Genomic DNA, 23,400 nt, shown 5'->3' on the forward strand with positions numbered 1-23,400 from the left:
TACGCATTGCCTAATGTGGAGTCAGTTGCAGCAGCTGGCATCAAGCTGATTTTTGCGATCGGACGAAGACGATCGAGAAGAAGGCGAAGAAGAAGAGATCAAAAACCACAGAATCCGTCACGAAATTCGTTCTACTTGCGACCAGCCGCACGGTGAATACGCCCACGTCATTTTCGTCAGCTGGTGAACAAAAATCGATCCCTGTGGAAACGTCGGGTGAACTATCCAATCCATGTGTCGACTCGATGTATTTGATGAGATCTAGCCCACTTTTCCCTACCGTATGTCAACAACTGGTTTTCACCAGCAATCCGCTCATCATCAATGTTGCCCGTCTTGACTTTGGGACACCACGTGAAGCTTTACCGAGAAATCGATCGTCCCGTTCGGATATCGACGTGGCCGATGTTTACCATCGTTTTAACATTTTCGGAATCGTGTTCCAGGCATTACCACGGGCTTCAATTGTCACCAAACTGCGACAGCATCGTTCAAGAGGGTACGCTAGAAATTGATCCTAGCAAAATACATTTTGTTTTTTAATTGAAATTGATTCTTTAAGGTTCTAGTTGGCCAACATCATGATTGTGGGAAGATTTATCGAAATTTGCACCTGCCACAATGCTGTTTATCACATTTTCCATTATTTGACGGACGCGGAATTTCTGGTTGGCGGCATCAACACTTGCGCTACGCTGCAGTCTTCCTTCCAGTAGCCTGGAAGTACGGCCCTCTCATCTCATTTTGACTGGCTGGACAGTCACGATGAGTTTCGGCCGCTTGCTGACAATTATACAGCTGGCGATGGATTTGGATTGAAAGAATCTCTTTTCAACGAGTACATATCCGCGATGTGCTGTTTTTGAGCATTGGGGCCGTCTGGATCTGCACTTATGACGTGGTGTACACTTATGCCCTATTTCTCACCTTCATGGCGATCGTTTCCGTCATCCTTCATTGGCAGTCGCCTATTTTGTCTACACCTTCCTGCTTGGTTGGATTTCTTTCCGTTTATGAATCTCCTAGCGGCAGTGATCGTCGTGGAATTGGGGGCAGATGACGTCTCTTACTATATTCAGGCATTAAGTCGTGCAATCTTAATTTCTTCTTCACATGAATTATCTTCGACTCCATAACGCGAAAACTCTGCTCGTTCTTTTTTTTCTGTTTTTGGGGGTTCTGGTACATTCAGCTGCGCGAAGCTGACAAAGATGGAACAACACTTCCTTAAATTATGATGGATACGTTAGGTCATATGGGTTTGTCTATGTTGGTGACATCGCTGGGACGACAGCAGCGGCTTTTTTCTTCTTTCATCTGTCCAGTGATGCCATCCGGTGTTTAGCCTTTTGCTGGCCTCACAGGTCACCATCCATTTTCTTTTATGTTATCCTGGCTGCCAGCCTCAGTCCTCTTGGCCGAGAAATATTTTTCGCCTGTCTGTCGCCAAAATACTGGTCGATCGTCTTACTTTTGTCAACCATTCTTGCAGCTGCTGGCGTACCGTTTCCACCTGGGACGTGCTACTATCTGACAATATTGCCCGCATCGGTCACTTTCGCTGTGCGTTTCCCTGTGCACAAAATGACTACGTTTTTGCACTAAGAAATTACTTCTTTTTCATTCTATAGATTTTTGGATTGCACTTTGGGAGGCTTGGCCGTCGCTGCCGGCGTTGTTGTTTTCCATTACCCGAATTGAATTGCCCGACACGAAAGAATTCCAACTGTTTTTTCCAGCCATCCGTTTGAACGGTGCAACAATTAAAATCAAACATTCAGAAATATTCAGAATCTTTGGTCTTTTTTTCCAATTGTAGATATGACATGGAATTCAAGCACGAATTCTGGTTTGAAAGGTCTCAGTGCGCAGAATTGCTGGCCAAACTGCCAGTTACCTATTGTGGATAGCAGCGGAAGACAATGGTACCATTTGGATCCGTCTTCCAAAGGCTCATTGGTTCTGGATCCTACTTTCAATATGGCTGCTCCGAATCTCGTCAAGAATGAGCTTCGATTCTGCAAGGACATCCGAGATCAACCATTTTTCCAGCCAACGCTCGGCCCGCTACTTCCAAATTGTTTCATTGAGACCTTCCAATCTTGATGGACAGGTTCGGGAGGTGATTGTCATTCACGGCTTATACTTCATTTCTATTGTTTCCTGTATCTATAAAGAACTGGATTGATACGCCCTACCCTTGGCCCTTGACAGCAAGATAAAAAAACAAAAAATTGAGAAAAGAAAGGAAAACCTAAATTTCTGTTTGTTTGCGAGGGAAGAACAAGCCCTCACAAAGGGATGCCGTACTGAGCTAATCGATTTCGAGGAAGTTGAGGAGAATCGATAATCATTGCGCCTCTATCACTTTCTGCTGGAAATAAGTGGGAGGAGATTCTGGACTCGTCAACTTTGAACAACGTAGGCCAAGAGAAGTTGCAAAGTCCACGAGGATATGACTGAACCCCCATTTCCGTCATCGGCAAAGTAGGTTTTCTCGATCATGTTGCCATGGAAATAGGGCTCCTTTCCTCATGACTGATCGGCTCGCAAAACAAAATGGGTTGTTGGTTCTTCGCTCTTTCACAAACCGGGAAATACTATATTATTGTACTGTAGAAATATCATAGAACCTCGTAAACGTGTTCCTCTGCTTTATTGCATACATCTTAAACTTTATTTATTTGCTCTTTTTTATCCAACAGGATTCATTCGATCGTAGAAATCGGACTCCTGCTGCGAGCTGTCAACATTTCCTACGCAGAAGATGTATTCAACGAGTGTATCGTCTTGGCCGTCAAAGATCTTATGAAACGGCTGCCCGTTTTTCTTGCCGGGCGTAGCATGGTCCGCTTTTCCATGTCGACACAACGGGTCGACGCCGTCGTTATCGAATACGACAGCAACATCAGCTACTCTTCGTACACGGAGATGAACGACTTCCATCGCCAAGTGGAGCAATGGATGGACGAGCAGTTGGCCAAGGCTCCACTGGGAACGAAAGGCGGATGGTCTACGAGCGATTTGGCTTTACGATGTTCGAAGTGCAGTTTATCGGAAGGCACCGTCAGTGCCATTGCCTTGCATGCCTATTGCCCCGTTGGTTTTGATTTGTGCCACCGGGAACCTGTGGCTGAGTTTCATTTCGGTCGTTTGTCCGAGCGTCGTCCTCGTCTGCGGCCGTCCTCGTTCTTCTCGGCTGGAAGCTCAACATCTTCGAATCCGTATCCGTTATGGCCTGCTGTTGGGCTGTCGGTTGATTTCTCGCTCCACCTACGCCGTCGCCTACCGACTGAGCGCGCAGGAGACCGATCGCGGTCTGTAGTCTTTTTCTCTTCACGAATGAGCAGCCCGGATCGCCAGCCGTGACGACCTTGTCGGCCGGAGCAGCAGTGCTGCCATCCAGCGTCGTCGGCCTCACCAGCAGATTGGCACCTTCGTCGTCGTCGTCATGATCACTTCCTGATCTATTCGACACTCTTCTTCCGTCGATGTTGAGAGTCTGCGACCGCAAATGGCTGCTCGCAAATCCGCCCTAGTTGCGCGCATTGTTTTTGTTGTTGTTGTTCCCAACAGTCCGACGCACGTCGATAAGACGGTCTGCAGTTACGGACTGTCGGAATCGACTCTGTCGACCTTCCAGTACCTCCTGTCCTAATCCTAATGCCAACATTTTACCGTCCATTGCGAGGCTCACGAACTGGAACCCTAACGTCAAGCCATCGAGCCAAAGTGCCCGGAAGACCACGGTCGAGCAGTTTGTAGCCACACGACAACCTGTCGTCGACGTCTGTTCATTCGTCAATCACGCTGGCTAAAATTGACGTAAAATGAGGAAGATCAGTCTGCCCAGCACGGCTCCCCTGCTCGTGGCAGACGCGAATCGTGAGCCCGAAGTTGTCTGTACAGAAACTCCAAATTTTGACATGTGGGCAGCGTGAAAATCAATCAAATCGTCTGTTTTTTCCCATCCCCTGCTTATATCCTGATATTTTTTTTATTTGAAAATCACGAACCATTTTATTCTGTCTACGTTTTGTTTTATTTATTTAATCCAGCATTTGATATTATTGTTACTTAAACTGTCGACTTGTATAGCAATGGGTGCTACTGGTTTCTGTTGCATCAACGGTGGGAAGAGTACATCAAATTGTGATGATCTCAATACACACTCACTGACTTGTTTTTTTTCCACTCTAATCGCCTTTAGTAAATCGTTTATTTCTACATCACCCTGTTTTTATTGGATATACTCGCCCTTTCTTTTGGGTGACTATTAACGGGGGCTGCTCATTTTTGTTCCGGAATGTGGGTCAACACGTGCAAAGACTTTGTCCACCCATTTTCAAATAATCCACCGGAATTTTTTCATTTCTTTGGGACCCTGGCCCTTTCTTCAAGATACGCACAAACCCCTGTCCTAGGAAATCATTTGGTAATTGACAGTTCTTTCTCCTTAACTGCCTTTGGGCAGGTGCTTCTGCCGATTGGTGAGGCAGATCCAAGGGGCGATCGTTTTACACAATAGAATGAATCATGATGGGTAGGACGCAAACGGCGGTTGTTTTTTTTTAGTTTTTTTTTTAATTTTCAATGCGGTCATGGCGTGATGTCCGCGCTCCCGGACTTTAAGAGCCGGCAACTGTTGGGTGCGTGTCCATTGCAACGCATTTCATCTTTTCAAACAAATAAACGGGCACTGTGTTTTCAGTTACCTCATTAAGGCAGCTATAGAAGGCGACGATAATAAAATAAAAAAAAGCGATATTGAAATTCATGAAAATCTGGCAGGAGGAGAGAAGAGAGCGTGTGCGCGCTCGGGAGAGAACAGAGAAACTGAGAAAAGCTCTTGTTTTTTTTTTAGCCAATAGGATAGATTGAAATGACACCACGCCTTTGCTCTCCCCCTCTCCAGGCTCTATCTTATAATGGCCTCAAGGGAGCTCGCTTTTGACAAGTCAGAGTGGCACAGCCACGAGGAGAGACAGTCTCTGACCGAAAGACGTCTGAGAAAAAGACACGACAAAATCGAGTTGCAATACGCATTTTCACGTAGCATTCATCCTGACAACCTCCACCTCCAACAGCCCTGTTCCAATTTATACATTATCCGGACTTAACAAGAGAATTTGTTTGTTTTTAAAGCCAAAGAAACCATTTTTGAAGACGATTACCGTTTATTGCGAACTGACGGAACGAAAATTGTAAAATAGAAATCAATTCGAACCAGGAGAACCCTGATATCCCCGTTTTAAATCTGGCGGCCTCCGTGATCACTAGTTCTGTGGTGTGCTACCGGGCTGCTCCACACCGGCCGGGCTTCCGTCAACTGCTGTTGCTACTCGATTGCAGCAGCGGCTGTTACGACTGGCTGCAATCCAACACCAGGATCCAAGGACTGGTGCATCGCTCGTTGAACTATCGTAATATGTGTTCATCATCTGACGTTGTTCCGGCACCCAACAAACGCCTCAACAACAAAAAAGTAGTAGCCCAACGGCGTCAGAGGCATTAGCAGCAACTGTGGCAGGAGTAGTCATGGCAGTCTATTGACTGTCACGTCACCCAGCAACAGCCTCAAGTCTGTAGGACTCGACAAAATCTCATTGGGTTCGTCCAACAAGAGTTCCTTCGAGAGCGCCAGGCGTCGTGTTGCTGCCAATCATTCGCCTGTTTTGAGTCTTGAATCACTTAACAATGCGACGACAATGACAATCTCGTGTCGAATAACAGCCTCCTCGCCATAACAGTAGCCGTTCGACAAACAGCGGTGGCGCTCACTTCAAATGTCGCATAGCGTTAAGGTAAATCTTTGGTTTCAACGTTTCGTTGCATTTTGCTACCTGAGTTCTTTCGACTTTCACCACCTTTCTGCTTCATTCCTGAGGCTTTCCTTTATTTTACCTGGTCTAGACTTTGTGATTGGTAATCAGTATCATCTGAAAAAAAAAAAGTTGAGTTTTTTTTTTTTTTTTGTTTCCTTCAGGGACACGACAGGAGAAGTGCCAATACATTCGAACAAAATATCCATCTAAGATTCCAGTAAGTGATAACTTCTTTTCTTCGTTTGATGGTTTAAACGAAAATGAAAAAATAAAATAAAATAAAAAAAAAGCTTCCGGGAAATGGTCGATAATATACTGCGACTTTCGAAAATCGAATGATCGTACTGTACGTCTGGGCCGTTTCCCGACTTCTGCTGACCTAATTTCGTATTCTGTTTTGTTTTCTTGTCCGAATGGTTTTCGAATGAGAGGAGGCATTATGTATGTCTCGTGTGTTCTACGGAAGAGGGTGCAACTTGTTCGTTTTTTTTTTTGGTGGGGGGGTGAGAATTGGATCCATTCAAAAACAAAGAAATGGATGTCATCTGTTGTTGATCTTGGCTTATTTTTAGTTTCCCTTGGTTTGTCACCTAAGACCCAGCTGTGACCCTTGTCCAGAGGCTTTCGTATCATCGACCTTCAACTTTAGTTGATGACCAGCAAAAACAGACTAGAATAAAAACCAACTTAATTTGTTCTTCTTCTTTTCCAATTTCGCAGGTAATTGTGGAACGATTCGATCAGGAATTATCATTGCCTCACCTTCAAAAGAGCAAATTTCTTGTTCCACAAGAGTTGAGCATGTCTCAGCTGATTACTGTTGTCCGGTAATTTTTTATTTTATTTGTTTCCCCATCCGTTGCGTTTGCGAGTTAACTGATTTTGTGTTTGTCATCCGCTTAGCAACCGACTGAGACTGTCGTCGACACAAGCCATCTTCTTGATTGTTAATAATCGGAGTATGGCATCCCTTTCCAAGACGGTGCTGGAAGTCTATCGCGAATATCACGATCAAGATGGATTTCTTTACCTATCCTATGCGTCACAAGAGGCTTTTGGCTCCGATCGGGTTACGTGATATCAACCATACGCAGGTGACTCATCATATTTGGGCGTTAACGACAAATTCAATGCTCTTGTGAAAAAAGGAAAGGTTTTAGCGTTCTGAAGAAAACCTGAGCTGCCCCACGAGCCGTAGATCCATTTGTTTTCCCCTATTCTGAAGAAAACGATTAGCTATTATTACTGTAGGAGCCTGTACGTAGGACAAGGTCGATTAGGGACTCTATATCTTTGGTTATCATTCGCCTTTAGACAGCAATCGATTTCAATTTTGGTCTGACCAACTGGCGGTAAAAGAGAGAGTGGCTGTTAGAAGGGCGGGATTTGGTAGTTGGGGGAAACCTTATCTTTCTTCGCCTTTTTCCAGAATTGTCTGTCGATGGCTTCAGAACTGTTGAAAGGTCATCGCCAGTGTTGTACTTACTGACTGTGGACAATAGCCTATGTGTGGTGTAAACATGAACAAGAGAAACCCCATCAACCAAGCAACAAACGGCCGGTGTTGTTTGCTCACTACGTGACCCATGGCGAATAGACTTGAGCTGCGATACATCTTTGCTGTGCAAACAGGCACGTGCACATTTTTGTGTGCAAAATTTTTCTTCTTGGACTATCGTTTACGTTTTGTTCGTCTTCACTTCTTTTCCCAGACTGGACTTCTGAAGAGTAGATAGCTGTAAAATCGTTTTGAATCAGGTTGCATTTAAGTTAATAGTAAATAACTCTTTGTAAAGATTTTGGCCTAGGGAATGTTGACTTTAAGGTCTGATACCATCAGTCACTTACTTGGAAATGGGGTGATGGAGGAGCTAGCCGTTAAAACATCTTTAAAGGACTGCAGTACCCAGGAGGGTCTCTTTTTTATCAGCGAAATCTGTTTCAGGTTTAAAATTTCATGAAAGACATGACCTACCGATCACAAATTAAAAAGAAAATCATCGAGCATCCTAAACCATATTTTTAAGTTTCTATATGAACTAGACGGAAAAGCGTCTAAGGCCTGCGTGGGGCAGCTGAACAACCAACGTTGACGATCATCTGTTTTGACTTGTTATCTCTTGCTAGAATCTGAGAGGTTCCTTATTTATTTTTAATTACTTCCAGGTGGATAAAAATGGCATGTCCGCATTAAGGAATTTATCCTTTCTCTCAACGAAATCCTCATTTCCTCCGTTATTGATCGTCTCTCGATTTTGTCGGTAGATGGACGTCGCGTATTCTTGTTCGATCTTTATTTTTTATTTTTGAAACAAGAAAAGAAAATAGCTGATTAAAATGCCTTGAGAGTTCGATTCGGTAGGGTTGGATTTAATTTTCAAAAAAACTCACTTTTGTCTTTCTTCCATACATTACTTGTGGTCTCATAACTATATGTAACTTGTGTCATATCATCGTATTCAATGCGCTTTGTCTGTATACGTGTGCCGCATAAGGTTCTCTAGCATCTCTGTGATTCATGCGCTCTAGTCGCGCGATTTCTGTTGTTTTTCATTTTGAAGAAAATTCAGTAGAACGCCCGATCATGTGTTGCTGATACATAATGATTTCTTTTTTCTAATCAATGAGCATCCAGGTGATGTAATACGAATGAACAAGAGGGGGAAAATTCATTGCGACATTGGCAAACCAAACTCCCATCTTTTATTTTAGTTCTTTTTTTTTTTCATTAGTGGACTTCTATGATGACAAAGTACTTTACTATTTACATGTGTTTTATTTCCCATGGATTCTCATTTTGTAACTGGGTCACCAATTTTTTTAAATTTTATTCCTTATTCAACTGGTCGGGATTTGTACAAAATTGACAGTCCTTACAGCTTTTTTGAATATAATGTTTTATTACTGAATAAATGAATGTGAGATTTTGACCTTATCAGCTGTGAATGTTTTTTAATTGAGCTAAAACAATATCGTCGTGTCGTAAGGGTCATTAGCAATCCACACAGATGAATTTTAATGAAGAACTTGGCTTTTGTTCTAGTGATTGCCGATTTCTTCCTTTCCTGAAAGCATTGTGTTGTCTTGAGAACTTTACGTGATGAAACACGTTAATGTTGTAACCTTGTGAATAGCCCACGGTAAAAGTTTCTGTTAAATCAACGCGGCGTCTCTTCGATAATCATTATAGTAACATCAAATAATGCAACATAGATGGTATCAAATATCACGCCTTATATTTCATTTAGAAAAATAATTACGTTGAAGCTACAAAGGTTTAACGTTAGAAAAAAGAGAGCACATTTTTCTTCTGAATAACTTAGCTCCATAATTTTTTCCTCATGCTTAAGGCTCAAGCCTTAGAAATTGATTCATAGTTCTGCAATATAGGACCCTTTGTAGTTTAAAATCCTTTTTAAAACTCTGATTGAGAAGTTGACTCTGCCCCGGTTCCCGATCGCCGAGCCGGACGTGAGCAAGTGAGCATCTGAGGCTGAGCAATAATTAGCTCTGGGATCGGCCTCGATTACCTGAGACCCACCTTCCTACCGGTAGGTACTGGCGCGAAAATGTGCTTTTTTAGCTTCTTTTTCCTCTTAGCGCCAGTTACTTCTGGTAATGGCTGGTTCTCGGGTAATCGGGGCCGACCACAATTAGCTCGGGGAGTGTTCTTTTTACAATTATGTGGCAACGCCGTTTTGTTTTGGTATTTATTTTTTTCACATTTGATGAGGGTTTGACTCTACTTAAGACTTACTTGATGTTATCTTTGGATGAAACACTCGACTGTTATCAACCCTTAAAGGGAAAAGTCTGCTATTTTAGTGAAGTGAATGATTGAAATGGCGTCGAATATTGATACATCTTTTTGCAGTCGCGCACCAGTTTCTCTAGGTAGACCTGCCGGCTAGTAATATTCAGAAACTTGCGAGATAGTAGAAGTGTCGAAGTAATCTATAAAGCAGAAGTTTTTGCAGTCTAGCCTCAGCTAATTTCAGTCTCTTTACACTCCACCTTTTCTAAGATTCGTGATTTATTGGAATACAATCCACCACAGCCTTTAGTACTTCTGCAGTTCTGAATTATTGTCAACGTCAAATGATCCTGCCCTACACTGCGTCTCCTAGGACTCCTTGGTCTCAGGCCATTGTTGGGAGACTTTAATGACCAAGCGCTTGCGCTAAGTGCAATCAATAAAATCCATCTCTTCTTTGTTACCTGCTTCCTTATTTTGGCTATGTAATCAACTCTTCACATGTTACAGGTACAAAACAATGTATAAGCTTTGTTCTGACTTCCAATTTAGTAAATGATGTCTGTGTTTAGAAGGGACACAGGTTTTCTCTTATGTCAAAAGTTCTGGTATTGATAATCTAATCCAAAATCACCATCAACATTTGACTAAGTTGAAAGAAACTACTGAAACTGTTTGTGATGGAAGCCTTTTCCTTTGCTACATTTTACCTCCATTACTCCACCTTTGTGCCTTCATTCAGACAATATATTTATTGCGAATTACAGATAATGAACATCTCGCAAACACTCTTTGGGGAAGGTTAGTAAGGCTCAAGTATTTGTAAGCAAGTATATGATATGTTTCTCTTTTTAACTCCAGAATGTTTATGGGTTCACAGGTTTTTACTGACATCACGAGCACGAGGAGCAAAGACTCAACGGGTTCTTCTACGAAGACTTCGCATTCATGTTATTCTCTCTGTGATTTGGTTACTATGGTCGCTAGTTGCTCAAATTTTCCTTGTGTGTACCAGCACCATAAAAAATGGTCTCATTTCTTCCTCAAATGCAAGTTATACTGTACGCAATCATCAATTCTAAAACGTTGAGTAAAATTTTCCATTAACGTCATTTTGCAGGAGCTATGTTGTCCACAATTCATTGATGGGGATAATGATTGCCTCCACTCTTTGCCAGGATGTTGTTCTATTGTTTAGTCGTCAGCAACTACTGCATCGAGTGTCAGTTACTCGTATGTCTTATGTGAGTTCTATTAGCGAACGCGTTGTTGAAAAAATCGCTGTCCGTGGAAGTTGCCATGAAAGTATGTTATTTTAATAATAATTTTCCTTACAAAAGAGTGATTGTGTCAGTGGAATTGAAGTCTAATTTCATGGACTGAACAGGAAATGCTGGAATTCGAAGTTCCTGTTGTACTTGAATGAAAATGTTTCTCCTGCCATCGGTTTGCTGTTGCTTCTCTCAACGACCCGGACAATAGTGACGACCCTAACAGTCATTCATCCAGGATTTTGTACTACACCATCGATGCACACTCGTTTATAGTGATTATGTTGTTAATTCAGTGGGCTTCTGTTTCCATAGCACCGCTTGTTTCCGTAAGATTTCGTACAAATGGATATTGTAAGGGCTAACGTAATTAAAATTGCCTTTTCTTTCATCCTAGGCTGCGTATTGTTACTGCCTCAAGTCGAAACGTCCGTACAATGGGAATGAAAATACGAGTCCGTCCGTTCGGCTTTCAGGATGTTCCCGCCCAGAAGTTGGATTCGTTCATGACATTTATGGCATGTCACAAAGGTGTTGCTAAGCTGTGCTTTGTTCCTATCAGTGCTGGATCGCTAGGAGCAGTCGTGGCTATTGCTGCCCTAATCTTTCTAATCAGTGCTAACGTATCGTAACTTGATGAGGGTTCTAAAGCCATAAGTCAGCGCTAGTTCTTTGTTACACTGTGTGATATATACTCTCAGGTCAATTTCAGAGTTTCAATCATTTGTTTATCTCACTCGGCAAATTAATACATCTTTGATGTTAAAGCGTTTGTAGAAGAAAATTTTAAATTCAACTTATTCTGAAGATTTTTGATAAGGTTGTTAAACATTTTTTTCCATCTCTGGCAATTATTATTTTTATTAAGCAACAGGAATACATAAACAAACCAACTGAAATCACTTTTTGTGGTCGCAATTTTTCCTTTCTTTTCTTCACGTGCTTCTTTACTTTTGTTTTCCGTTTTTCTGATTGTTCGGCCTTCACTGCTTTTTCCTTTCCTAAATATAAATAAGTATTCTTTTTGCTTGCCACCATTTAGATAGGTTAGCACATAAAAAGTAAAATGTTACCCTTCGGCTGTTCGGAGATTCGTCGCGTGGTCGTCCGCTACTCACGAACTGTTTCTTCTCAACATCAGCATTGGAATCATCAGTCGACTCATCATCGCTGGTATCGACTGCAACGGAATTGTCTAAAATTTCTGGAACTTGCTGAGGGCCTGACAAGTCTGACTTGATTCCAGTTACGGTTGTATAAACTAATTCTGTTTTCTCTCCCGACTTTATTTGTTTAATATCCCGTTCGAAGAACATAACCTAAAAGAAAAGCTGCGATTACTGATTGACAAAAGAATTGACGCCTACGAAGTAACGTAAAAAGAACTAAAGTTTTTTAAATACAAATTGAAGAAGTAGTCTAAAAAAATCACTTACTTCATCCAATCGTTGGGGAATATAGGTTTGTTTAAAGACTTCTTCTTTCACCAAGTCTTCTGCCGTCAACTCTCCATGGAAATTTCTTTCAGCAGAAAGCGACGCCATTCTGTCCAAGTAATCCTGGAATTCAACGTTTCCAAAAGTTACTACGGATGATAGACATGTTTGTTGGGCAGTATAAATCTACCTCAATATTGCTTTCATTGATAGTCAAATCAACAACAAAATCAAATAGCTCTTTCACTGTCATAACGCTTGCACTCCGTTTCTTTTGAAAAAGTCAGTTATGTTAGTGCAATCCTTACGTGAAACTCCAGCGCATGAGGATGGTCATGCTCCACTGACTGGGACACGTCAATTATGTATGCCTTTCCTTCATGATATCTAATAATGTAATTTTAATCAATTGAAGAAATTTGCATAAATATAAAATAGTTATATACATTTTTTTACTTACAGCATATTAAATTCGCTGAGGTCCGCATGAACTAGCCTGCATTCATGAAACATTCGCCGCATCAAAATTATAGTGTCCCGATACAATTCGCGTGCTTTCGATTCACTCAGTTCAACTTTTACAAATGAAATATAATTTCAACCCTGTCCGTGACTAAATCAGCTGTAGAATAAGAGCTACCTTTAGCCGAGGGGCAGGCCATCCCCCATCGCCAATAAAACTCATTAACAACACGTGACTCCTTAGCAATATTGGTTTTGGACATGGCAACCCAGCTGTTTCGAGTCTCAGCAAATTTCTTAGTTCTTTTTCAGCCCAAGTCCGAACCATTTTTCGTGGATTGTGCTTGCAATAACCATGCTAAACCTGAGTTAAAGAATAGTGTTTATCATTATTTAATAAAGGTTAAGAACTCAAGGATACCTGAACTCTCCAGTCACATATTTATCTCTGTCCTTGAATACAAGAATGGATGTCTTGTAAATTTTTGTGCAAAATGAGTGTCATCTTTCCCTGTTGCATGGTACACATTGGCTTCCTTTCCAGTTGAGATACACCCATTGATTTGGGTGATAAATCCTCGGTTCATCAGTTTGAACAGAATCATTCTTGTGCGTGGATCCATAACCTGTTCAGCTGTAGCTCTATCAGCTTTGTCTCTTGAGACGAACCTTGTCATCATCTGGTAAAGTAGGCATTTTGAAGTCATCCACATTTATCTTTTGAGAATATTTCTTGAATAGTTTTTTCTCTAGGCTGGAAGGAAACCACTTTATTTGAACTCATTTGCTGGTTCGGATGAGCTCCCTGTACTCTAATTTGAGGTCCCTGATCTTTAATAGTAATTCTTTGGTTATTCGACATTTTTAAACACAACAACTATAAATAACTCTTTTCACCATATTGCCAGTCATAAAATTGTTCGTCACTCAAATCTGAATCGTCAGAATAGTCTTCGTTGTCGCTAAGGGATGGTACCTCAACCTTCGCCCCTATCTGTAGTTGTTGAATACCTTCAGCAACAACTGATTCTCTGTCATAATTTATAATTAAATACTGAAAATACTAGTAGGTCACCCAAAATTACTTTTCATCTTCGACGTCGCTGAATTGTCCTTCAACTGGGGAAGAGCTGTAAGAATCCACGTGGACAGCCATTTGTAATCAAAATGTTTTCGACTTTGGGCTGAGCAAAATTATGTCTGCAACATCTTACACAGTGCCGCCAAATTGTACAAACGCGTTTTATATTGAGATTTTGTCTTTTTTTTTTTTAGTATTTTACTTCGTTATCGTTAATTTCTATATGTCTAAGCAGAGCTATTGGAACCTTCTATAACTCTATTCTAAAACTCATTTAACTATAAATCTATAACTATACCTGTCTCTACTACCCTAGAGAACAGAGACTACTAGACTAGAGACTCTACACTCTAGTTAAGCAGTTCATTCTTCTGTGTTTTTCGTTTGTTCTGGCTGGACTTATTCTGGCGTTCATGAAAAAGGTACGCTGCAGAAAAATGTTTCAGTTTTTACCTATGTTTTGTTTTATTTACCTGACAAGTTTTTCTGTAACGTTAGACGGATCGAGAAGGTACAAAGCAAAGTAGTCGTAACAAAGTCCATCCAAATTTCAGTTTGACTGAAAACGATTTAGAAAAAATACGACTTACACCTGAATTTTTTTATAATAAGTTTCCGAACGTAGTATATACAGAGGTAACCCCAAAACCGCCTAAAACAGTTAGCTAATATTACTTGTAAAGATTAGCTGCATAGATCAGCACACATTGTTCAATAATTGTGCTAATTTTCGTTAGACTGTATTTTTATTTTTAAGTACTGTCATCCACAAATACCGTATCCTCTTTCCAACTTCTATTAATTTTCCATTAATATCGAGAGCGATGGAGGGAGAAGCTAACAGACCTTTACGAGAAAAAAGAGAGAAAATGTTGGCTGCTAAAGATCACCTCGTGTGAAACGTGTTAGCCAATGCAACAAACAGACTTCTTTAGAATGTGTATAATGCAACCCTTTAGGAGTATCAATGCTGCTGAGAGGAGTAAAATACATCACGTGTATTTACTCTGTAGCAGCTAGTATAAATTATACCGTGCAAGCCTTTCAATCAATCATAAGTGAAATCAAACAAAACTTGGATACCTAACCCACTTAACTGAATTGCAACATCGCCAGCATGATCGCCAGTAACACTATAGTTACAAGCCATGAGTTACAAGCAGTATGTGGTTGAATGCCATGCTACGCTATTATACCGGGTATGTACGAACAGAAAGTTCCTAACAAACAACTTCATGGATCTTATTTCTTTTATGTCACTGATTGGCTTGAACACGACACCGTTATTTATTAATGAGGAATTCTATGCTTTTCGTTTCAGTCCCCATATGATTGCTTTTCGGTTGAAAACTAGTTTAGGTTGGCTCATAATCAGATGTCATCGACGAAGTTTGGCTTTCAAAATAGCCTTCTCCGTCGGTATGAATAGACTTTCTGATACGTAAAATTACTCAAGTTTTACCCACCATTCTAGTTGAATGGGGGATCTGACGAACTTATATATTCGAAAATAGAAGAAAATTGAACTTGAAAATGAAAACGCTCTTTAAATTCAAAATCGTAGAAACGTGTTATTGAATGGGGTGTCAATTGGCTAACCGGTAAAGTCTTGCACGAAACAACTCTCATAATGCCCTTACGTGACCAACTGTACGAAAGGAGCGATACACTTTAAACCTAAGGTGGCACGGTGAAAGTGAATTGTGTAGCATGCCTATTGATAATTGTTGGTAGACATGACATAAAAATAACTCAACAGACCTCGCATAGGAACCTTAACAGTGAAAGGTGGGCCATCGCACTTGATTGAGTACCTGCCAGTTTCCATAAGTGTGGAAAACTCCACGCCGTGTTCCCAAGGTGCGACTCTTTCCGACAGAAAAAGAGTAATCTACAACTTTTACGGAACCAAATCTACATGTCCTATTAGCTGTCAAGAGAATGGGGAATGGATCTTAATTAATTTTTACATCTGCGTTTTGCAAAATTTCATCTAGGCGTTCGTAAAAGACATTGTTGTACGGCTCATAGATAGGTAAAGAAAGAATAAATCCCCATTTTCAGAGAGAACAAGTAGGGAGTTGCCTTGGTGATGGTGTGGGGGGTTATATCGATTGCAAGCTCTTCAACCCTCATCCGGTTGTGTATTTCCGGCATGCCTAGCAGTTTGGTCGGGTCAGCCGTACTGGTTTGCACAGTTCTCTTTCCTTTCGCCCAGCTCTAGGTTGTGTAATCAGGTATGGAAAAACCCTCACTGATGGAACTAAAGCGTCAACAGTGGGCTCGCGAAAGAGGTAAGAATCGTTAACTTTTTTTAACATTATGTTTAGTCCTTTAATTTTCTTGCACTTTCAATTCGTCTTTGAGTTACTTTTCATTTGAATCCGAATATGGGTACCTTGTACTCGGCTACTGTCACAGTATCTGATGATCATGCCTGAATCGTACACCTAGCATGCGCGTCAAAAGTATTCGTGTCCAAATGAAACGTAGCTCAAAGGCCGAAAAAGAAAGAGTGGATGTGCAAACGCTAAGTAGACATGTAAACAACATAATTTCCATCCCGACTATCAGAGGAGGCAAAGATCGACTGGTGTCCGTGGGGTCGGCCAGGATGTGGTGCACCTCTAAAATGGCAACGTACCTCCGCTCGTAGCGATTCACGCCTGACTCCTGCCGACAACAAAAGTAAGCCCAATGATTCATGAATATCACAAACAAAAACGGATATTGGCCAGCTACGCCTTCACTTCCGCTGTTTCGATAGTCTGTAGTGCGTAACGTTGAATTAATTGTTTCCTGCATCAGAGATGACAACTATCTGCCTCCACTCAATTGGTCGACACACCAACACGAACCACTTCAAGCGCCCGCCACTGCACCGCCACTGCCTCCACCTCGAGGTTCAAAGCGTCACGTTAGTCACCCTGTGACTGACGGTGAAACTTCTGGCTACCAAAGCGACAATCACTTTATCGATCCATCAGTAAATTACCACCTCCGACCTCGTCATCAACAGTCTTCCCCTAGGGAACACAAAGTTACATGTTTACCACCCCATAGCCCTTCAGTAATAAAGCACTCAGCTAAAGAACATCTCGATTCGGATCATCACGATGGATCAAACGGTATCTCGGCTAGGGCCGATCACAAGTTCCTTGAGCGCAAGAAATGGGTCCAAGACGGTACCGTACCCTACGACTTGTATCCAGAGGTAAGCTTCTTAAATATTTTGAATACAATACCTTAGATGATGGCTTTATTAAATAGATGAATCACTTTTTTATACAATAAGAAAGTTTTTGTTGTTTTTACAATGAAACTCAAGCCTAATTAAATCTATTATTGTATGTATTAGTGCCTCCCTCAGATTTACGATAGATCAACCCCACCTCGATGGGTGGCCCGGCCGATGAATACATTTGCTCAGACCGAGTTTCATACGTCAGGTGGGTATCGAAGAATGTATACGCATTATTTCGTAGCAACAAAATTGATTAACATATCTCGTGTCTGTGGGCTGATGACGTCAATCCATCACATCGTACTTTAGGCGACAGTCCCAACATCAGCCATCGTGCTATTCAGCATTGCGCAACCAATGCGGCGTAAGTTATTGAAGAACATTAAGCCTAGCAATTCCGAATTCATTTAACGGTTTTGTTTTGACCATCCTATATGTTAGTCCCAGCTTTCTGCGTGGTCAGAATGTCGTGGTGGATGTCGCCGAGTTGGCAGAAAGGGAGAGGAAGCAGCCAAAGCCAATGAACTGCAGCGCGTGCTCCTCCAGCAGGTAATTACTAATAATTTAGACTGACACCCCAATCAGTGGCGTGTTGCATGAAAATTAGCTGTTTATGCTTGATTGGTTTTCCACCGAAATTAAAACAGAACAATGAAATTATTGTTTTTATCTGATCCTGGTTGGGAATCCGTAGTCTACTTGTGAATTTGAACAAAAGAAAAGAGAAAAAGGGAGAAAAATAAAATTTCTTGTGCTTCAATAGCCAAATATTGAAGAAAAGTTGCCACGGTAACCCCGTTCGTGGCTTTTGGGCGTCATGTGCCGAGTCAAGACGTTCTGTCGTAGAAGGAACAGTTCTTTAGTTATATTAGCTTATATATACATTTAATATTGCAATAGTTGTGTCCGCATGGCCCAATGATAGGGGCTGAATAGCCTGCACTGTCGTCGCGAAGGATTACTAACATAAACGACAGATAAACTTCTGATAGAAAACCGTCTTGCATCACGCGATCCTGCGGCATGATAATCCATATCCATGCAGACATGCGAGACAAAATATTTCACCCATTTGTTATATGTTTGCCTTGCCCACTTTTGTTCAAACAAAAATATCAGTAAGTTTTTATTTCCACTTGCGTGTTGTTCTCGCTGGATATAAAAGAATATTTGGCCTCCTCAATGGCACAGCTGCATTTAAGGCACAGTTGAGACTGACCGATGGAGCCGTCCAGACAGAACAAAACCGGATACGTTTGCATGAATTTTAACCAACTTAAACTGCTTCTTATCCAGTTGGCCGAGAAGGAAAACCAAAAGCTTTTGGAGCGCAAAAGGCAACAGGAGGAAGAAGAGCGACAAGAGCAAGAGCTTCGGGAGACATTTGGAAGCCGAGAGACGACAGATCGAAGAAGAGCAAAGACGAATTCAGGAGAAAAAGGTTAGTACATATACATCATTTCTCGCCACATTGACGAAAGTTGGATCTTCCTTTTTAGAGAAAAAAAAAATGACAATTGTAAAACATCGTTAACTTCCATTTTCAGGAAGCAGAAGAACGGCGTTTAGAGGCAGTGAAAGAGGCCATCGCCGGCGCCCAACAGAACGCCTTAGCGGAGAAACAAGCACGCAGGAGAAACCTACAGAACCGTTCGATACCGCCAGCGGACAATGACCCGCCAACTGCGGTTGACAGATCATCGTTGACTTCCACTGTCAGAAGTGAAGAAAGGTCGACGTCGGCGCAGACGCAAAACGAACCGATCGAGCTGCGGCACGCCATTCTAACACCACGTTCGCCACTACAAGAAAAACGCACTTTAACTCGCTCCTCAGTCGATGCAGAAGTTCAGACAGATCAGCACCCTCAAGCTACTTGTCGATGCGAAAACAACCCACGTTCCCGTCAGTTTCGGTAAGTATTGTTCGGATCGTTCCGTTCTCAGAATTGTAAAAGCATATCCAGATTTACCTATACGTATAATGTAATGCTCTACTGAAATGCCAGACAGAGAATTGCGGCAACAACAGAAGATAGCACTGTTGAACGCCCGGCCACGCGAATGTCTATGATAGCCATCAAAAGTCAAACATCCACCAGCACGGCCAATCGTCCGTTATGGGGTGCTCATAAGACAAATGCGAAATACCAAGTAAGACCAATATAGCTAGAACCGTTCACGGTTTTTCTTGGAATACGTCTTTCACCTTTTCCCGGAATTCCATTCATGTTGGTTGTACAGAGTCAGACGGAGAAGGATCCTCGTTTTCTTCAACGTCGCCGTGAACGCCTCCGACGCCGCCAGAAGCTATTACTTGAAAAGCAACTCCATGGTTCCTGGCCATCAAGTGAGAATTCAGGGTAGGCTTTTTGATTGAATACCACCTTTTCTTTTGGTGATGAGTAGTTACTTGGGTTGTTACCCTATTTTCACGGCAATGTGCATGCTCTTGCCGAGGAATGATGTCAAAGTAGCTGTCATATCGCGCGTGATTGACTCATAAATCGACGTCGATTCCGTGTGCGCATGAAGGAGCCAGGAAGAGATGGGGGTATATTCTTCCCGTTTTTACCTGGCAGCGGAACCGCCGTACCACACGAAAGGTATTACGAAGCCCTCCAGGCCGCTGCTGTTAGCCGCTATTACAAGAAAGCTCCGGCCATCAACACCCACCACAGTCACGGCAAATCGATTGGAGCCAACCAGTCAGATGTAGAATTGATTCAACCCATCCAACCGACTCCGGTACCGCTACCGTCCGTCGCCCCCACACGATCCCAATCAAGGCTGATGTCGTCGCCACCTGTTCCAGCTGTCCTCAAAAAGATCCAGATGTCAAATGGTGATACCGCATCTGGCGATAAACATGAATGGGATAATTACGATTCGGCTGATCAAGTCGTTAAAATCGATAAGGACTTCGAGAATTTGCAGATCAAAGAACAAAGAATTTGCACGGAACAAGATAAACAGGATCTTCTCTATCGCTTATCTATCCTCAAGCAGGTATTCACACGCTAAGTTACTTTATCAGAATTTTTTTTTTTTTATCCTGCTCTTTTTTTTCTTAATCAGAGCTTGGAACAGAGAAAAACAGCCTTAGACAGAGTGTCTCTGAATTCTCAATAATCACGGCTTCCTCAAGGAATTTTTTTAAGCTTCTTCCTCACTTCCGTAAACTGTGTGTTCGATTGTCTGCGCAAAAATACAGATTTTTACTTAAGAAATACAGAAAATACAAGCGCGGTTATAATTTTCTCGATTGCACGTCTGTTTAAATGATATTTCGTCCAACTCATAGATGACGCGAGGTTATCGAAGGGTGATGAAGTAGATCTTCAGGTACGAAAGTCGTGGTTGGGGTTGTGTAGAAAAACTTGGGTGGCGTTCACGCAAAAGGTTGATGTGCGCTATTAAAAAATACATAGCAAATAGTGGTATCTTGTACTGTACACACAGGGAGAACATACTGTCCCCACTGCCTCCTACATCACGCTCGGGACTATCGCGCGATTTGAAGGCACCGTAAACAATAAAAATATATATTTTTTTACTTGAGGCTATTGGATACCTCGCAAATTTCACGAATATTTTAAGTATTATTTGTTCATTGATTCGTTTTTACCTAATCCAAAAAGAACCGCAGTCGCTGCCGTCCCTACTAGAAAACGAAGTATTTATGATCTTTCCAGCCACAAGATGGCGTGATAAAGGAAGTTGTGTCAGCAATCGAACCTTTCAAACCAAGAAGGCCCGGTACTACTATTCTCAAAATTATTTAATGTTAACAAAGACATGCCCCCTCGGCAGCGCTCTCCGCTCGCACCGTTATGCTATACCCAAATAAGGAACATAAATGGCCACCAGGGAGCACTGTTAGCCACGATCAGCTAAAACCAGCGGTGAAGCTGGCCATAGTTTCAGAGGGCATCGTGCAACAGGTGACAGATCCACCGCTGACGAGTCGGAAGGCGTTTACGTCACACTTAGGCTTCTGTTATTCTTTTTCACATTATTATTCATCTTTCCTTCTTTGATTAATACTTATCCTACTATGAAAGGTTTCCTACAGCTTTCATTTCCTTTGTGTCTGATCTGTTGACTTTGCTGCTCCCTCTTGACAAGCTTAATAATTCATTTCTAACGATTCGGTTCCCCTTCTCTCCGCCCTGTTCTTGTCTCCTTGTCAAGAGTCCATTTTGAAGTTCAATTTGTCTTCCAAATTTTACTCTAGAAGCGTACTCACACTCAATCCTGCGAATGTTTAAAATGGAAGTTGATAAATTCCTTTCCCACTCCCAGTATGCTGTTCCTGTGGGTGGGGTGCTGTTATTAGCAATACTTGTGTTTACCTTTGGCTTTAAAACTGTTGCTGAGCCAACTTTTGACAGAAGTACTGGAAGTGAAGAAAAGAAAAAGAAACAAGTCAAACCAAAGACAAAGGTAAACATCGTTCGTTGGCCACAATGTCATTTTTAAAATAATAATTTATCTTATACCAGGTGAAGAAAGCAAATGTTTCTGTTTCTCCTGAACTAACCGGAGATTTCAAGAAAACAAGCACTCCTGCTCAACCTAAATCCCCTGCCAAGACTGCTGTAAAAAAGGAGTCACCAAAAAAGACAGCTAAAACTGAGCAAACTAAAAAGGCTGAAGTGGAAATTGTGAAATTAGAAAAAAAAAGTGGAGAAGTTCAACAAAAGAAAAAGGAAGCTAAGCCAGCAGATTTTGATGAAGGTATACAATTCTTTCTTTGTTATCTGGTTGACATGAACCTATTTTCCGTTGTTCATTGATTTTTGTTAATGCCTGTTAGGTGACTGGGTTCAAGCTGTGAGCAAAAAAGACAAGAAGAAGAAACCAGCAGATGGTTCTTCAGCTAATGGTAATGTTATTAAGGTTTATATAGAAACAGTGAGCTAACTCATAAAAGTGTAACATGTTTGAAAATATGAAGTTAGTTCAGCAAATTCCCCTACTCATGAAGCTGGAAAAAAGGCCGAAAAGAAGAAGAAGGAATCTGTGAAGAAAAACGAGGAAAACAAGAGCAACGAAATCCCCATCGAGAAAATAGAGAACGATGTTGCTACCGTCCAGGAACCCGAAGTCAAGGCAGTAACAGAAGCCGTCGTTGTGGCTGCTCCAGTAGTTGTGGAAATCGAGTCGGTCAAACTGGTGAAAAAAGAGGAGGAAAAGGCCAACAAAAAGGTTACCGCTGAAACAACTACTGATAAAAAAGAGAAAAACAACAACAATGCCAATAACGCCAACTCAAAAAAAGTGGAAAAGGTCAAGGCAGAGATAGTAGTTGAGAAAATCAAGGAAACCGTAGAGAAAGTTACCGATGCCACGCCACATGCTATTGTAAACGTATCTGAAGGTATTTGCGCATTTTATCGAGAATCCCGTTTTAAAGAATTGGAATTATAAATTCTTTACTGTAACTTAGACACGTGGCAGGAAAACAAGAGCAAGAAGAAGAAGAAGGCCCGTCGGGATTAAACTTAACACTGCGTAGTGGCTTCACCTTTGCGCCAAACTCCATGATGGTTATGAAAATGTTAATCATTTTGTCTCCATCCCATTCAACTCCTGCGTGCAAAAATAAGGTCATTGGTCTTTGTTTTCCGTTCTTTTTTGTTTGACTTTAGCCTTCCTATTCAATACCCTACTCGGTGCTTCTTTTTTCTTTAATTTGGTGATTATAGTCGAGTCTTTTTCTCTTCCTTTTTTTTTGTTGTTTTTTTTTTCTTTGTTTCTATTTTTTCTTTATTTTATTTTCTATTTTTTTTTTTTTTTCTTTTTCTTGTACTATTATTTTTATTATTCCTTTTTGTGTTCACTCAAGATTCCCCGTTGTTGGCGTGGATACATTTTGAGATATTTCAGAAAGGGTTTAAGTGCATGTATTATTGTGCTGTATGTTCTTTAGTGAAACTGTTCCATGTAGTGCACAGTGCGCACGTGTACGATCCATATCAAAGTGACTTACATCAATAAGTCGGAAGTAGACACTTCATTGGCAGTCCGATATTGTCGGAATAGAACCCGTGTTTTTCCTCTGATGGGGTTAAGAGACAAAACTATGTGAACTTATATTCCTAGTAACGCAAAAAAAAATGCGGGATTTAAATGCTATTTTCTATCGGTCATGGGAAATGTTAAATTGGGGACCAGAGTGTTATTTTTTATTGATATGTGTATGGGCTTCCATGCGCATTTCCCTTATGTAGGTCATATGAAATGCGGTGAATGGTTTTTTGTGTGCGTGTGTAAAATTCAAATTCACAGTACGATTCAAATTAAATGAGAAAGATGAATAACG

General features: G+C 41.4%; 2 protein-coding genes, 2 long non-coding RNA genes and 4 pseudogenes across 4 annotated transcripts; 6 read left to right on the forward strand and 2 right to left on the reverse strand.

Moving 5' to 3' along the window:
- Positions 1-49: 49 nt before the first annotated feature.
- On the forward strand, positions 50-3,466 carry LOC123467583 (annotated as a pseudogene).
- Positions 3,467-5,786: 2,320 nt separating this feature from the next.
- On the forward strand, positions 5,787-8,128 carry LOC123467573 (microtubule-associated proteins 1A/1B light chain 3A-like). The gene is made up of 5 exons (XM_045167445.1): positions 5,787-5,925; positions 5,987-6,042; positions 6,546-6,652; positions 6,729-6,919; positions 7,992-8,128. The coding sequence occupies exons 1-4, from the start codon at positions 5,787-5,789 to the stop codon at positions 6,901-6,903; spliced, it is 477 nt and encodes a 158-aa protein (XP_045023380.1). The 3' UTR covers positions 6,904-6,919; positions 7,992-8,128.
- A 1,432-nt stretch (positions 8,129-9,560) lies between these two features.
- On the forward strand, positions 9,561-11,533 carry LOC123467580 (annotated as a pseudogene).
- A 292-nt stretch (positions 11,534-11,825) lies between these two features.
- On the reverse strand, positions 11,826-13,011 carry LOC123467574 (annotated as a pseudogene).
- A 514-nt stretch (positions 13,012-13,525) lies between these two features.
- On the reverse strand, positions 13,526-13,992 carry LOC123467581. Its single transcript, XR_006641805.1, has 3 exons — positions 13,834-13,992; positions 13,646-13,779; positions 13,526-13,579 (listed from the first exon to the last, which is right to left on the reverse strand). It is a non-coding gene; the product is annotated as an uncharacterized LOC123467581 (long non-coding RNA).
- A 1,952-nt stretch (positions 13,993-15,944) lies between these two features.
- On the forward strand, positions 15,945-16,512 carry LOC123467579. The gene is made up of 2 exons (XR_006641804.1): positions 15,945-16,123; positions 16,404-16,512. It is a non-coding gene; the product is annotated as an uncharacterized LOC123467579 (long non-coding RNA).
- Positions 16,513-16,631: 119 nt separating this feature from the next.
- On the forward strand, positions 16,632-20,332 carry LOC123467582 (annotated as a pseudogene).
- Positions 20,333-21,003: 671 nt separating this feature from the next.
- LOC116916173 (nucleolar and coiled-body phosphoprotein 1) lies at positions 21,004-23,395 on the forward strand. The gene is made up of 5 exons (XM_032921385.2): positions 21,004-21,518; positions 21,578-21,812; positions 21,892-21,960; positions 22,033-22,455; positions 22,525-23,395. Exons 1-5 carry the CDS (start codon positions 21,336-21,338, stop codon positions 22,575-22,577), a joined length of 963 nt encoding a protein of 320 aa, XP_032777276.2. The 5' UTR covers positions 21,004-21,335; the 3' UTR covers positions 22,578-23,395.
- Positions 23,396-23,400: the final 5 nt, after the last annotated feature.

Source organism: Daphnia magna, unplaced genomic scaffold (assembly GCF_020631705.1).
Source record: "Daphnia magna isolate NIES unplaced genomic scaffold, ASM2063170v1.1 Dm_contigs199, whole genome shotgun sequence".
Lineage (NCBI taxonomy): Eukaryota > Metazoa > Arthropoda > Branchiopoda > Diplostraca > Daphniidae > Daphnia > Daphnia magna.